This window comes from Adiantum capillus-veneris, chromosome 10, assembly GCF_014529385.1.
Source record: "Adiantum capillus-veneris isolate H3 chromosome 10, ASM1452938v2, whole genome shotgun sequence".
NCBI lineage: Eukaryota > Viridiplantae > Streptophyta > Polypodiopsida > Polypodiales > Pteridaceae > Adiantum > Adiantum capillus-veneris.
In genome coordinates, this window is record NC_140940.1 from 113400367 (window position 1) to 113415928 (window position 15562).

At 41.8% G+C, this 15562-nt stretch overlaps 1 protein-coding gene and 1 pseudogene across 1 annotated transcript; one reads left to right on the forward strand and one right to left on the reverse strand.

Annotated features, from left to right (window-relative positions):
• The first annotated feature begins 4657 nt into the window (after nt 1-4657).
• On the forward strand, nt 4658-7021 carry LOC147449472 (glycerol-3-phosphate acyltransferase RAM2-like). Its single transcript, XM_086521921.1, has 2 exons — nt 4658-5824; nt 5964-7021. The coding sequence occupies exons 1-2, from the start codon at nt 5192-5194 to the stop codon at nt 6822-6824; spliced, it is 1494 nt and encodes a 497-aa protein (XP_086378047.1). The 5' UTR covers nt 4658-5191; the 3' UTR covers nt 6825-7021.
• Nucleotides 7022-13583: 6562 nt separating this feature from the next.
• LOC147449473 (uncharacterized) lies at nt 13584-14308 on the reverse strand (annotated as a pseudogene).
• Between the last annotated feature and the right edge of the window lie 1254 nt (nt 14309-15562).

Sequence of the window (15562 nt, forward strand, 5' to 3'; positions counted from 1 at the left end):
ATTCTTATGTGGTGAGCAGTAGATCTTGTGAGCAAGTGCAGAGGTTGGTTATGGATGACATGTATGATCACCTGTGGTACTCTTTGTGAACATTTGTTGGACACAGGTTTGCAGAGCTTATGCATGTATATTGAGTGTAGTTTGATGCGCATTGATTGCTCATTGTATTGAGCTTGCAGGATAATGGTTATTTTGTGTTGATAGCCATTGTGCGTCAAAACTCTGGCGAAATTTTCCCACGAGTTTTATGCGTATCATTTATGCGATCTAGGTAGAGATTGCGGGTTGCACTCAGCATTTGCGTGCGGTGTTCTCTGCAGGTGGGAGATTTGTGCGTGTGTATGCATCGATACCGCACGTGTGTGGGCTTGGTGATTAGCTCACGGGTTTGACAGGCATACAATTATCTTGGCACACTCACAGGAGTGAGTATTGTGATGTATGCTTGTGTGGCTACGAGCTAGGTAGCCGGATTCGAGCACTAATGGCTTGAGGTTTTTCAACAGGTTTCAGCTACAGGTTTACAAGTTTACAGGCATGTTTGAGGGCTTATTTGGGCGCTAAATTTTCAACCATTGTTTCCTCTTTGCAAGTGTCCATGTATGACTCAGCTGTAGGCTGATTTGGGACACATTTGTGACTTGTTTATGAAGCTGTTTAAGAGCTGAATTTTGGGGCTGTTTTGGGGCTGATTTGCAGTCATATCTTACAGCCATATTTGCAGACTTTTGTTGATGCAATTCGAGCCAGTTTAGGGCTGATTTGGTTGACATTTGCTACTCATTGTTGGTTGCTCTTTTGCGAGCATTATGGCTGATTTTTCATTTGACTTCCAGCGTTATGGTCTGACACAGTTTGATGGTGCAAATTTTGTTGCTTGGAAGGAGCATATGCTTGTTGCATTGGCGGATTTGGAACAGGATAAACCCTTGCGTGGTTTATCGGCGAAGCCCAAGTCTATGCGTGATGATGATTGGCAGGATCTTGATGAGTTAGCCATGTCTACGATTCGTTTGCATCTGGTTGAGTCTGTTGACTGGCAGGTCTCGAGAGAGACTACAACTCATGCTTTATGGCAGATTTTACATGCTATGTACGTGACATCCATGTCTACAGGGGAGTCTAGTCCCACTTCTATGTCCATGGGAGATATTGGTCCCACACGCAAGTCTCGACGGCATAGAGACTTGACATGTTGGCATTGTGGACATAGAGGGCACATTAGGCGTCGATGTTTCAGGCGTTTGAGACAACGGAGGCGACAGATGCGTGATGCAGATTTGGGCATGACAGATGCTAGTGAGATCAGTACGGTGGTTACTGAGTATGATTGTGACGACGATGTCACATTTACATCTAGCTTGTCTTCAGACGATCTTATGTCTACGGATTGCATATCGCATTGCACATTGTCTTCACATTGGTTACTAGATTCAGATGCTACTTTCCATGTCACGTCGCATCGTGAGTGGTTTAGCACGTTTTCTAGTGGGAGACTTGGTTGTGTGCACATGGCTGATGGTGTTGTGTATGACATTGAGGGTGTAGGAGACATATGTTTGTCCTTGCCCATTGGTATGAGATTTACCCTGCGTCATGTGCGTTATGTGCCAGATCTGAGACGGGATTTGATCTCAGTCAGACAGTTACGGTATAGTGGATGTCGGGTATCGCTGCTTGAGCGATCTTTTGCATTGCATTTGGGTTTGCTAGTGATTGTGAGAGGTGCCAGGAGTGGTACAGGTTACCCATTGCATGTGGATCACGCGAGAGACGGTGTTGTCTCTGTGATCATGCGGCCAGGTAGAGAGCGAGAGAGCAGGCGAGTCTCTTTTTCTTGTGGGTTGCAGGGTGCTTTGCATGGAGTGCAGAGTAGTGAGCTCGTTGTGCACACAGTTGGGGCACGACTTGAGCAGTCACACAGAGAGGTGACAGAGTCAGACATGCATGCTTTGCTAGTGACTGAGCAAAGCAGAGAGTCAGTTGTGCGAGATACTTCTATGCAGGATAGACAGGTAGAGCGGTCTTGCTCTAGTGAGTCACGACAGGAGGACGTTGTGCAAGAGTCTATGCATATGGAGTTAGAGCATGAGAGCTCTAGTGAGTCATAGCAGATTGAGTGGTCATGTTTGCAGTGGATGATTGCAGAGGAGGCTGAGATGTCAGGTATTATGCAGTCATTCCTTTCTATGCTCGACAGTGAGCATGGGGATATAGTTGTGCAGGATATGTCTTCCAGCAGACACCTAGAGCAGCTGGTTTGCTCTGAGGTTGTACGACAGGTTGATGCGTCTTTTGTGGACAGTCAGGAGATGCATGTGGCTGACACGCCTTGTTAGTCAGAGATGCCTATTGCCAGGGATATATATGTTGATGCATGCTCCGTAGAGCTAGCAGGGCCCGCTAGCATTGCATCGGCATTCGGTGGTCTCATGTATGAGATACTGATCTTGAGACCGGATATCGCAGCTGCAATGGGAGCATTTGCAGTTGGGGTTGTCAGTCGTTTGTTGACTGATGATGGCATAGTGCACGAGGGAGATATGCAGGTATTGCGTACATACTTGCAGTACATGTGTGGTACGTCTGGTGGTGTATGGACTTACACGGGAGCAGGACAGTCGGATGCACACGATCACAGCCAGCCAGTGGGCATCGGTTGAGAGCGGTTTTCTCTCGCCTTTTGTAGTCTTTAGACTAGGCTCCCTTGCTTAAAGGCACAGTCGCCTTTAAGTGGGAGGTTGTTGGGGTATAGGTGCCTGTGCCTTGCCCGGCTGCCCAGAGTCTGGGCGCCCACTGACTTGTATACCTTATACATAGCATAAGTGTATAGGGGGCTGCTCACTCTTTGAGTCTCCCCACCCACATCGTATGTGTCTCTCCTTCTCTCTCTCTCACTCTCCGTCTGTGGTGCTCCCCGATCCCCTTCACCAATGAGCTTCAAGCTTAAGCTACAAGGGGGGGTTTACCAAAGCAAGAAGGGAGCTAGCTTGGACACACACTCACACATACTCTCATTCTGTGAAGTGCAAAGTGCAAGAGCTCCATCTCCTTCTCCAAGCTAGTAGAGAAGTTGAGAGCCTACACCCACACTCTTGGCTATGGAATGCAAATCCAACCAAGAGCCATGCTTCAATGCTTAAGGTTGTCATTTTCTCCATCTTCATTAGTATGCTATTATGTATGCTAGCAAGAAGAGTGATGATAAGTGAGGAACTATTTTTTTCTCCTATGGAATGTTTCTTCTTCCTCTTCCCTACCCTCATTCCCCGCTGGGCCGCTAGCTCTCTCCACCTTCGAAGGTGTTTGAGGCCTTGGGATAGTTAATGCTTTCTACAAAGTTTATGTTATGCTTGTGATGCATGAAGCTTTCCCTCTTCATTGCATCACCTAGGTCACAAGGAACACAAAGATTGTATTGTACCAAGTCTCTTTTGATGGGAGAAACTAAAATACAAATGCCTATTGGAGGGGGGACTGGCTCCACATAAATCTGGTCCTCAACTGTTGTCATGTTTTCTAAACTCTCTCTTTTGCAAAAGTATTGTTCATGCCAAGTTAACTAAGTACCATGTTTATGTTGCTACCATCAATTAAGTTCACTCGCTATACTCGCAAAGTAATCTCACAAAAGTGCTTTATCTAATTTTCCTATTTCCACTACTTTCAAAATTCATAGGCCATTTCCATTTACACCTTTTTCTTGAGAATACTTTGTCTAAGAGTTGCAATGATCATTCATTCCACCGTAGGTCTGCCTACCCATGCCTATGGTTGACATAGTTGGGAAAGGGGGGGAGGGGCAACCTTGTAAGCAAGGTTGTAATCTTTCAAGATAAATGGATGCTATAGATGGCGAAGCTTTTTCTAGAAACAAGCCATGGACAATAGATAGCACTTTAAAGACAAATTGATGCAGTTTTTCACTATTTGCATATGAGCTACCAAATCAACTTGGCCAAGGTATCCATACGTGGTTTATGTTGTGCACCCAATATGTGGGGTGCCATCATGATGTTATTTACTTGGAGATAACGTTATGAATAGTGCTTTCAAGAATAAGCAACACCAGACCCACTGCTTGATCATTGAGAAGTCATGACAGGAACTAGAGTTATTTCTCAGGTTGTCGATGAAGACCCCTATATAGTTGGGAGGAAACATTGAAAGGCTCAAAAGCACCCTTGCCCTTCAAAGTTTTTAGAGATTTTACACATTTTGGGCTGATTTAGTGTTTTTCTTGGAGAGCAACTCACCATTTTCTCCGAAAAAAGGGAGCAAAATACCAAAAAATGGATAAAATGTCCATAAAAAATCAACCCAACCTGGAAGCCTTTGGAGCAATGTTCGGGAAAAATGTGTCTCAGCTTAATATCGTGCCATTTTCAATTTCAAAAATGCCTGTTGAGGGCACGGGGAAAGGGAGAAATTCCGCCCAAAAATAGAGAAAAATAGTGTAAAAACTTGAAAAATAAACCTAATTTTCTAAATTTCCTCTTGGCAAATCCAAGGAAAGGAATTTTGTATGTTTGGAAAAATGATTTTCTCCTCCAAAGTTTGGAGGGATGGGGCCTTAGCATGGGGAACATGTTTAAATGTGCCGATGGCGGCTTCACGGTCGAACGGAGGCAGTGTTCGGGAAAAATGTGTCTCAGCTTTGTATCGTGCCGTTTTCCATTTCAAAAATGCTGGTTGAGAGCAAGGGGAAAAGGAGAAATTATGTCCCAAAATACACAAAAATTGTGCAAAAACTCGAAGAAAGACCCAATTTTTAAAAATTTCCTCTTGGCAAATTCAAGGACTTTGGAAAAATGAATTTTCCCGAACACTGAAGGGAGGTCGTGGGCGGCTCCGGCATGGTCGGACGGAGATGGTTGATTATCGGTTCTGATTCCAATGGCAAACCTCAAGGGCACTGAAGGTACGTCAAGACTCAAGCGCCCAATAAAAAGGAGGAACACATATCACATCATGACAGCCCAGTGGGTTGGACCTTCTCAATTAATGGACTCATGCGTACCCTTACTCAACACTGCAGTTCACCACCCCTCGACATACAAATAAGTCATAATGGCTCTGCTGCCTCTGCCCCTCGACTCTCTCGCTCTCTCTCTCTCTCTCTCTCTCTCAAACACACACACAGACTTGCTCACTCGCCCACACTACATTCATCAAGCTCCCTGCAGCTTCCATGGCAGACCCTAATTTGATTAAGCCAGACGCGATCAAAGATTTACCGACGGAGCTCTTCATTGCCCATTTGGAAGGCACTCTGCTTAGGGAGAAAAGCTTCTTTCCCTACTACATGCTAGTAGCATTAGAGGCAGGCGGTCCTCTCAGAGCTCTCTTCCTCCTTCTGATGAGCCCCCTCATCTGGGTGATTTCCATATGCATTTCCCTTTCCTTTGCAATCCAGCTCCAGGCGTTTATAGCGACCACCGGGCTGAAAATGTCGGAAGTGCGCGCCGTCGCTGTGGCAGTGCTGCCGAAATTCTTCCTCGAGGATCTTGAGCCTGCTGCTTACAGAGCATTCTTGAATGTGAGTGCAACCTGCGGATATGCACGCTGCGTGATTACATCACATCCGAAGCTCTTTGTTGAGTATTTTCTCAGGACACATCTGCGTGTGGATGTCTTGCTCGCCTCGGAGCTTGAAGTCACTGAGAATGGCAATTGCACTGGCTTCTTCGCATCATCTAGGAACATGATCAGCGAAGACAAGAAGCTTCAAGCAGTTGATCTTCTCCGGTGCGGGGACGCCCCTCGGGCACTTTATGCCCTGTGTGTTAAGGGAAAGCAACATGGGGCTTTCTCACAATGCCAGGTTAGCTTATCTTTCTCCTGTCAACCTCACATGTATAGTGGAAAATATACAGATTTCCTTCCTTCCTTGAGATGCTTTAAGTTACACCTTTATACCACTCTGCTTGAGTCCATGTAAAACATGCATGTTTTTCTTGCAGGAAACAACTGTGGTCCATCAGAGCAAGTGTGGAGAGAAAGTGTCAAGAGAGGAGTACCTCTCCCCACTAGTTTTCCACGACGGGCGGCTTGTGATCAGGCCGACGCCACTCACCTCATTGGCGATTGCCCTATGGATGCCACTAGGCTTTGCCCTTGCCATTGCAAGAATGCTTGCAGGCCGAACATTGCCCCAAGAGCTTGCCTATCCCATCGTTTCGTTTCTCGGGCTCAGGCTCAGGGTGAGAGGTGCACCTCCACTCCTCCAGCTTGATCATTCTCAACAGAAAGGTGTTATGTATGTCGCTGTGCATCGGACGCTTGCAGATCCCACCTTTGTGACCATGGCGTTGCGGCGCAAAGTGCGCGGCCTGTCCTTCAGTGTTAGCAAGATATCAGAGTTCATGACACCCATCCACACAACTAGACTAACCAGGAACCGAGAAGAGGATGCTAAGATCATAAAGGGATTGCTTGAGAAAGAGGATCTATGCGTTTGTCCCGAGGGTACGACATGTCGAGAGCCCTTCCTCTTGAGGTTTAGCCCATTGTTTGCAGAGTTGGCAGATTGGGTTGTGCCGGTGGCGGTCGATGTGAAGATGAGCTTATTCCATGGCACCTCTGCAAGGGGGTATAAATTCATGGATGGCTTCTTTCTGGCTATGAATCCGACGCCGTCATGTGAGATCACCTTCTTGGAGCCTATTTGCGCGCTTGAGCTGCGAAAGAGCGGCAAGAGCGCGATTGAGATCGCAAATCTGGTGCAGAAACAGCTCGCCGGAGTGCTTGGCTATGAGATTACCAACTTCAAAAGAAAGGATAAGTACTTCTTTCTTGCAGGGCATGATGGTAATGTGCAGTGAGTATCTTTGTGTATGTAGCCACTTGCTGTTATATTGGAGCTGCCCTTAACTGCAAGATCTTTAATTTAGTCATTAGTAGGTATAGAATGCTCTTAAACTATCTTCTTGCCTTGTAAAATGAATCACTCTTCATAAGCTTTGGATCCACTGTTGAAACTAATTTATTGGAAACACCCTATTCTTTCTGCTAGATACAATTGTTTCTTTTTTGTGGAGAGAGCGATGCTGGGAATCGAACTCTTGTCCATATACACTCAGGGAAGCTCCTCAGAAAAGAGCCATATCTCTCGGGAGGAGCGCTTCACGCCGCTTACCTACCCCCCTTGACAAGTTATAACTGTACTTCTCTTTTTCTTTCTTTTTTCGGGCCATAATTAAAGCCGGTATGGTATTCAAAGTGTGATGAGTGGCTGGTTACTAGTAAATACAGGAGAAAAGAATCTCTCTCTCTCTCTCTCTCTCACAAGTTTACAGATGCCAAATAACCTTTATAGAACTTGGGTCTCAATTAACAAGGTGAAAAGTAAGTAGGTGAAGGGGTGCCTCTAGAGAACAGATGCCATACCTAGAACTTATAGACCTTGGGGGTCTCAATTAACAAGGTGAAAAAGTAGATGAAGCCGGGGGGGGGGGGGGGGGTTGACCTTAACTTTGAGGCCAAAGCAAAAGTGATTTCAAAGCAAATAATCTTTATCATGCCCACGTAGACCTAAAAAAACAATTGTTATGCCTATCCTGACTCAAGCCATGGCACCACCAAACATAGGATAGCCTACCATAAACTCGCTACAAAGAGAGCCACCCTAACTGTAGACAAACCAACACCGGCTACAAAGGAAGCCACCCAATCGAAAAAATCAGTGAGAGACTAGGGAGACAGGATGCCACCATACCAGGTGAATTGCCACGCCACCCGAGTATGTCCAAAGCTATCTGGAAGAGCATCATGAAAGCATAATAAGCGAGCTGCCCGAGAAGACTACATAAGATTCCACACTATCAATTTTGTTAACAATCAAGAGCTAAAAGCGAGCTGCAAAATAGTCTCTTGTAATTATTGAAACATCACAAATATCAAAATAATAAGGAAGATTCGCCCCGTCTTTGCCCACATATTGACACAATTATCAACAAACATTGTATGACAATAAGACCAACAGAGTATAGGCTGTTGAAAAAAAACAAAGCGGATAAGAAACAGAAAAACTCACTACCATGGAAATATTTATGTTGTTTACCGCTATTTACAAAGCCTTCTCTATCTCCCTTTCCCTCTCTTTATCTCTCTCTTTCCATCCCTCTTATATGTTTCTCTCCTTCATTCCCTACATCTTTTCTTCGTTCTTTAATTCTCTTCATCTCTATGCCTCTTCTTCCTTCTCGATCTCCCTCTCATTCTTTCCAAATTCCGTAGCTCTCTTATTATATTTTTCTCCCTCAAGTCTATCTCTATCCGTCTCTTTGTCTCTCTCTATCTCTACCCCTCTTGCCTTTCATTCTCATTCACTATCTAATTAGTCTTTGTCTTTCTCCATATAATTACTCTTTCATATCTCCCTCTTTGTCCTTTTTTCTCCCTCTTTCAATCTCTCTCTTTTTTTCCTCTCTTACCTCTTCCTTTGTCTACCTCCCTCTATCCACAAAGCCCTACCTCCTTAATCTCTTCGCTTTCTTCTTCTTTTAACCCTCTCCCTCTCTATTCCTCTTACCAGTATATCCTCTATCCACAAGGCCCTACCTACTTAGTCTTTTTGCTTTCTCCTATTTTTAACCCTCTCCCTCTCTGAAGCCTTTCCTACACACTTCATTTTTGGGTCTTATCTCAAATTGGATATGTGCCTTGATATCACTCCCCCCTTTTGCAAATGTTTTATCCTTGACACAAAATTGGAAATCTCTTTTTGAGGGAGGCCTTTCCTTCCACTTGGAAAATATTTATTTTCATGCATGTATCATGTATGCTATTCATTGTCTTCTAATGTAGACTCTTACTAATGGATATCTATTAACACCCTTGTGCCAACATATCACTTGTAGTGCCGAGTTATTTCCTTAAGTAACCCACATGAATACTAGATGGATAGGTGAATTAGTTGGTGAATGTAACTTGTAGGCAACCTTACCTACCCTTGTAAGTATTGGGAAAGGTCCACAAGACTTGGGAGATAGGCTAGGTATTGTTCATCAATGCTTTCACATTCTAAATGCTTTGGAGCTAGTAGCAAATTTGATCACATTCCACAAAAGCAATTAACTTGGTTTCTCACATGCATATCACTTTTACTAGTCTTGTGCTTGTGACACATTAGGATGAGCATTGTGATACATACACAAGGAAAACTCTCTTTAGGTATAGCTTTCCACTTCTTCATGATGTGATGTATGTATCTTTAGAGCATATATCATGGATAACTTGCATGACCCACATAGACTAACCATGACCTTGCAAATGATGTGCTAGATGAAAATAAAGCTTAGTACTATCCAACTTATGGAATATCACTCGCTAAGAACAAACTATCGATTACACTTATATGCACTCCATAGCATAGTTGTAATGTCTGTTAGAGTTTTCACTTTGAATGTAGTCGGATGAACTGATTTTCTTTAAGAATGGTTAAAAATTACTCAAGTGAAAACATGTCCACAACACAAACAAGAAGAACCAATCCTCACCTATTTGTCATCTAACCACCCTACATGGAAGTGCCCTAATAATAAGAAGAAAAGGAATGATGATAGATATAAGAACCTTGACAAAGTCAAAAAGGATAAGAAAATCCATGTCATTCAAACCCTCTCCTTACCTCATAATGGAAAGTATAAATCAATAGAGTTTTTACATGCTAGCGGTACTCATGCTTATAATCTATCAGCTAATATGTGGAGTTCCACTTTTGGACCACATGAATTAGTTAGAATGCATGGCTTTGTTAAAGATAAAAGAGTGAGAGTTATGATTGAGAAATGTGCCACTCACAACTTTATAAATTATGTTGTCGTCAAGAAACTAAGAATTCTCCAACAATCTATAACACATACCAATCTGTTGTCTCTCTCATGTGAGGAGAAGATAAGAATGTACGTGATACTTTAGTGTCCAATTTGAAAGTAGAAATTTAAGGCTATAAGGATACCCTTGACTTCCAAATAATGAGTATGGAATGCACAAATTTGATTTCCAGAGAGAGTGGTTATGGGTGTTGGGACCTTCTTTGCAAAGAAGCTATTAGCAAAACTCATTGGAATTTGGAAAAAAAGGTTAGACTATCTAACACGGGCGAAGGGAGATGGGATCGACGTTTCAAAAAGGCGGATGAGGGAAGGCCGTCGATTTTTATGGGTAGCCTATTACGAGCTTTTTTTTGACGGGAGGAGCTTTTGAGGTTGTCCCTGCGCTCACGCGAGGCGGGCAGCGGGCTGAGGCTTGAGCGCGCGGTTGAGGGTTCACGCGACGCGGGAGGGGAGCGGCTCAGGCTTGGGAAACGCGGGCGCCGATACGCGCAGGGATGGAGGATAAGCCCGTGCAGGTGGAGTTTCTCTCTCTCTCTCTCTCTCTCTCTCTCACACACACACACACACACAACGGGGAGAGGGAGTCTCTCTCTCTCTCTCTCTCACACACACACACACACACACACACACACACAACCAGAGAGGGTGTCCAATTTGGAAGTAGAAATTTAAGGCTATAAGGATACCCTTGACTTCCAAATAATGAGTATGGAATGCACAAATTTGATTTTCGGAGAGAGTGGTTATGGGTGTTGGGACCTTCTTTGCAAAGAAGCTATTAGCAAAACTCATTGGAATTTGAAAAAGAAGGTTAGACCTATGTTATTCAAGGTGAACATGATGTACCTAGATCTCCTTTGATATGTTCTCTAGAACTCCAAAAGCTTGTAAAAAGAGAGTCTTGTGCATTGTATATGGTTTGGCGTAAACTGTATGTATAGTCTTTCGGTATTTTTGTACAGTCTTTTAGTGTTATGAAATGAAGAAGGATCTCTCCTACTCATTTGTGTCTGATGATTGTGAGTATAAGAAAAAGTTAAGTGATTTGCTAGATGAGTTTGAAGATGTTTTTCTTGTTGATCTACCTTGTGATCTACCTCTGAAAAGAGATGAAATTGAGCATGCCATTACCCCCTTATAGATTGGGACAAGCACAACACCTAGAGGTAGAGAAGCGATTAAACGAATAAATTGATAAGGGCTTCATTAAGCCAAGCAATTCACCATGTGCATCCCCAATTTTATTAGTAAAGGAAAAGGATGACTCTATCTGACTATGTGTTGACAATAGAGCATTAAATAATCTCACAATCCAGAATAGATTTCCAATGCCACATATGGAAGATCTTTTTGATCAATTTTTAGGAGCTAAATAATCATCTATAATTGATCTTAGGTAAGGGTATCATTATGTTAAAATTAAAGCCCAAGACGTTTATAAAACAACATTAAGAACTAGTTATGGTCATTAGGAATTTGTGGTAATCCCCTTTGGCCTAACCAATGCTTTGGCCACCTTTGTGAAATTAATGAATGATGTTTTATGACCATATCAAGGTCAATTTGTAGAAATTTTCCTTGATGATATCAGGCTCATCTTCTACAGTAAGACCAAGTGAAACTAAAATTCAAACTAATTGGGAAGAGTACTAACCTACATTATAGTTTTCATATAACAACGCCAAGCGTGCTTTCAAAGAGTATAGTCCATTCATGTAAATGCATGGATTTCAACCAAGAGCTCCCTATGCGGTAGGCTCGGGGGGTGCACTATGTAATCATGTTAATGTATAACGTGAGTTCGAAAGGAGGGGTTTTAAAATGCAAAAAATTAAGCAATTTAATAAAGATACATTAAAATAAGGGGTTTTTATATTCAATTTTGGAACAAAAATCCTAAAATAAGGGTCATTTTATTCATTCAAACATGTTAAAAGAGGGTTTTTTTTAACACCCCACAAATGCATATTGTATAGGGGGTACTGAATGGTGAACCCCCCCAGGCGGTAGGACTCCAAAGGAGAAGGTTCATGTAGATAAATATTTTCTATAAGGCATGAATGAAATCCTTAAACTTGCTCAAGTTAGCATATTATGAGATCTCAAGATAGAGCTAGAGACTATGTTGACCCTCATAGGAGACCTCTCACCTTTGAGGAAGTAGAACAAGTTACCTTAAGGTACCTGAAAAATCAGAAACTATGAAAAGTAGACTATGTCCAAAGTCATCTCCTAGGTACTATGGTCCTTACACAATACTCAAGAATACAGGGCAAAGAGAGCTTACAAGCTCCAATTACCAGGGACACATGGAATCCACCCAATTTTTCATGTTAGTGGGCTTAAGAAAAGACTTGGGAATTCCGATAATTTGGTCCTAGATGATCAAGTTTTTGAACTCATATATACTTACTCATGAGCCTAAGAAAATACTATGAGAAAAGTGAACCAGGCATGTAATATATAAAGAGTGTTCAATCAAATGGAAAGCTTTTTTTATAGAGTGTTCTACCTAGGAGCGTGTAAGCACTCTCCACAAAAGGTTCCCCAACTTTAAGATTATTTCTTCCAATGAAATTTTTGAGATCAAAAATTCTGAAGGGGGAAGAAATGTGATGTATACTTAAAGTTGGGCATGTGCATACACACTAGGTGCTCAAGCGTCATGGACTTATGTGTGAGTTACAACTATAAGATGAAAAAGGAGCTTGTTAATAAGACGTCAAAGTATCGAGCTGCTTAGGGGTTGGCCATGCAAAGTGGTGACGTCCTCACCGCGGGTAGGTCACCTAAGAAAAATGTAAGCTATCACGTGAGTTCAACAGAAGGGTATTTAAAGTTCTTGAAACTTATAGAAATATATATGCAGAAGGGATACTATTTTTCAAATTTGAAAAAAACTTATAGATTTTAAAAGAAAAGGGTACATTTCACAGATAAGGGGTTTTACAAACATGTTTTGAACGCACGTGATATGGTAGTTTTACACATAGTGAACCCCCCGAGGTCCTCACTAGGGTCCATGAGAAAGGGGGTATGGTGGTCGAAGCTCTGTGTGTGTGTGTGTGTGTGTGTGTGTGTGTGTGTGTAGTTGTTGAGCTTGAAGCTCCAAGGGTCGCATCTGGCTCATTACAAACTTAGAAATCTTGCCATCAATGTAATATCCTTATTCTTGCATATGTACAAAGAATAAGGAGAACATAAGTGGGTGACCGAAAATTGTGCTTGGGAACAACACAAAGTGGCTACCCGCACAATTGGCACGCATGCGTAGAGACATCTGGTACACAACACCTTTGTACACTTTATACAAGCATGCTTTATGTATATCCAAGGGTCCCAAAATCATAAAAGAACACTTCTTAAAGTATTTGGGTGTATCCCATTATTCCTAAAAAAAGAGGCACATATTGCCCCCTCAACAACCATGGAACACTTTCAAGTGTTTCATGTACATACTATAGCATCTTGTAGGTACCCTCTAGCTTGCATCCCACAAAAGCATCACTATATACAAAGAGAGCTAAGACCTCCATGCCACATCCAATAATCATACACATAACATACCAAGAGCTTTTCCCATAAGAGCCCATGTGCTCTTGACACAAAATAGATCTCTTCCCTCTGTTGTACACATAATATTGCATAAAATCCAAGCCAAAAATTCAAACTTCAACTCATACAAATCACATATCTCAAATATATCCATCAAAGCTTCTATATTTTCAACCGTAATTTGTCTAGTCAAGACATCCAAAGTATCCTTGCATGCCAAACCACAAAAGAGCACTTTCTCTTGTCCATCATGACTGAGACTATTAGGCTCCTATTAGGCATGCCATCATCCAACTTGGTGGGCATATCAAAGCCACTAATACAAAGCATATGACCATCCATCTCATCAATATTTCCAAAGCAAAAAGCCTCTTTCATTATCTTCATTTATTCCTCTAAAATTCTCTGCTTGACATTAGAGCTTGCAACAAGTAGCACCAAACAAGACACGAGTAGATACACTATCATCAAAGACCATATCATCATGCATAAATATGGGCTGCAAATCAACATTCAAAGCATATAATTGAATAATTTAATCTCAACATGGGATTCCATAAAACCATCTATAGCACAACCATCCACATAATCAACAACCATATGCTTATCATAAAACAATCCATATGTGAAAACGTCATCTTCAGGCATCATAGTCTCATGCATAATCATAGGATCCATATCAGACTTAGAAGCATGAAATTGGCAACATGAAGCTCAATACAAGATTCCATAAGATAATTTTCAGTGCAACTATCTATGACATGATTCACATCCATCGGCATCTCGTCAAATAGAGCATAAATTGAAACAAAGTCTTCATCCGTAGCAACAATATTATTGTGAGAGTCTTCTAAACCATGGCATGCATCAAATTTAGCAATATCATGCTCAAGAGAAGAGTCCAAGGAGTTCATATCTTGAGCTTCAATTCTAGCATATGATTCACAACCTCACTTTCCATAGCATGATCATTAAACAAACCCAAGTAATTACATAGTCCTTCTCAATATCAACAATTCTCCTAACCATGTGATTCAAACCATTTTCAAAAGAAAAAAAATAAGCATCTCCATCATCAAGAGGATAACCCATAGAATCACATATGTCTATGTCATATGCATTCACCACGTGTATGCCATTTTCCTCCACGTGATCACATGCTATCTATGAGTTGGTGATCTGCTTATAGAGACTAACATCTTGGCTTGTAAGGTTCACTTCCTAAGATTGACACCCTCAAAGAGTCTGTGTGACCCATCGAAAGAACTTCCTTGAGTATTGACAAGAGTATGTTAGTGCCAGAAAGCTATGCTATGGGCGTCTTTCCCTACGACCTACTAACATTGGCGCCATTATCGGTGAATGAACCTTAGGTGGTGAATGACCTAGTGCGTACTTAGAGTTTTTGTTATTCAAAGGTTTTTCTTCCATTCCATACACATTAGCAGCAAAGCAACTAGACATGAGTTTAGTGCCTGATAGAGTATGGAGTCAAGGGACTGGGTAGATCTATTCTTTCATTCTTCAAATTTTCTCATTGCTTTGAGGTGGTGTTCCATTTTTTGTTATGATTTTTAGTTCCATTGTTTTGTTCATTTTTGTTTCTAGTTTCTTTTTAGCAGATAGAAGTAGGGTAAGTAGGAATCATCACCATCCAATTAAGCTGAAAAGATCAAGACAAAATGGGTAGAAAACCATATTTTGGGCAAAGGGACCATAACTCTGAAATAATGAAAATTTGATGATAGAGACTTGAAAGCTTAGTTAAAATAAAAAAGACGGTGCCAAAGGCCTTTAGAAACTCATCGAAAGCAAAACTAAGAATTCCAAAAGATTTTGTGGTGGAATATGGATTGTGATCCATTTTCTACATACATGATGATTAGTGTAGAGCAGAGACTTGAAAGCTGATTTAAAATCAAAAAGAGGGTGCCAAAGGACTTTAGAAACTCATCGAAAGCAAAACTAAGAATTCCAAAAGATTTTGTGGTGGAATATGGATTGTGATCCATTTTCTACATCCATGATGATTAGTGTAGAGCAGAGACCAACTGAGAAATAGTGATCGCAATCAACTGAAACCAAAGTTTGGTGAGACCAAGAACACACTCAAAAGATGAGAATAGTGGGAAAACACTTAAAGCTAGTCTATCCGACTAAAAAGCGGG

Bases quoted from the DNA above. Each gene is read 5' to 3' on its own strand.
- LOC147449472 (XM_086521921.1), top strand. From the start codon at position 5,192: ATGGCAGACCCTAATTTGATTAAGCCAGACGCGATCAAAGATTTACCG. The intron at 5,825-5,963 runs GTTAGCTTATCT...TTTTTCTTGCAG, and splicing joins GGGCTTTCTCACAATGCCAG to GAAACAACTGTGGTCCATCA.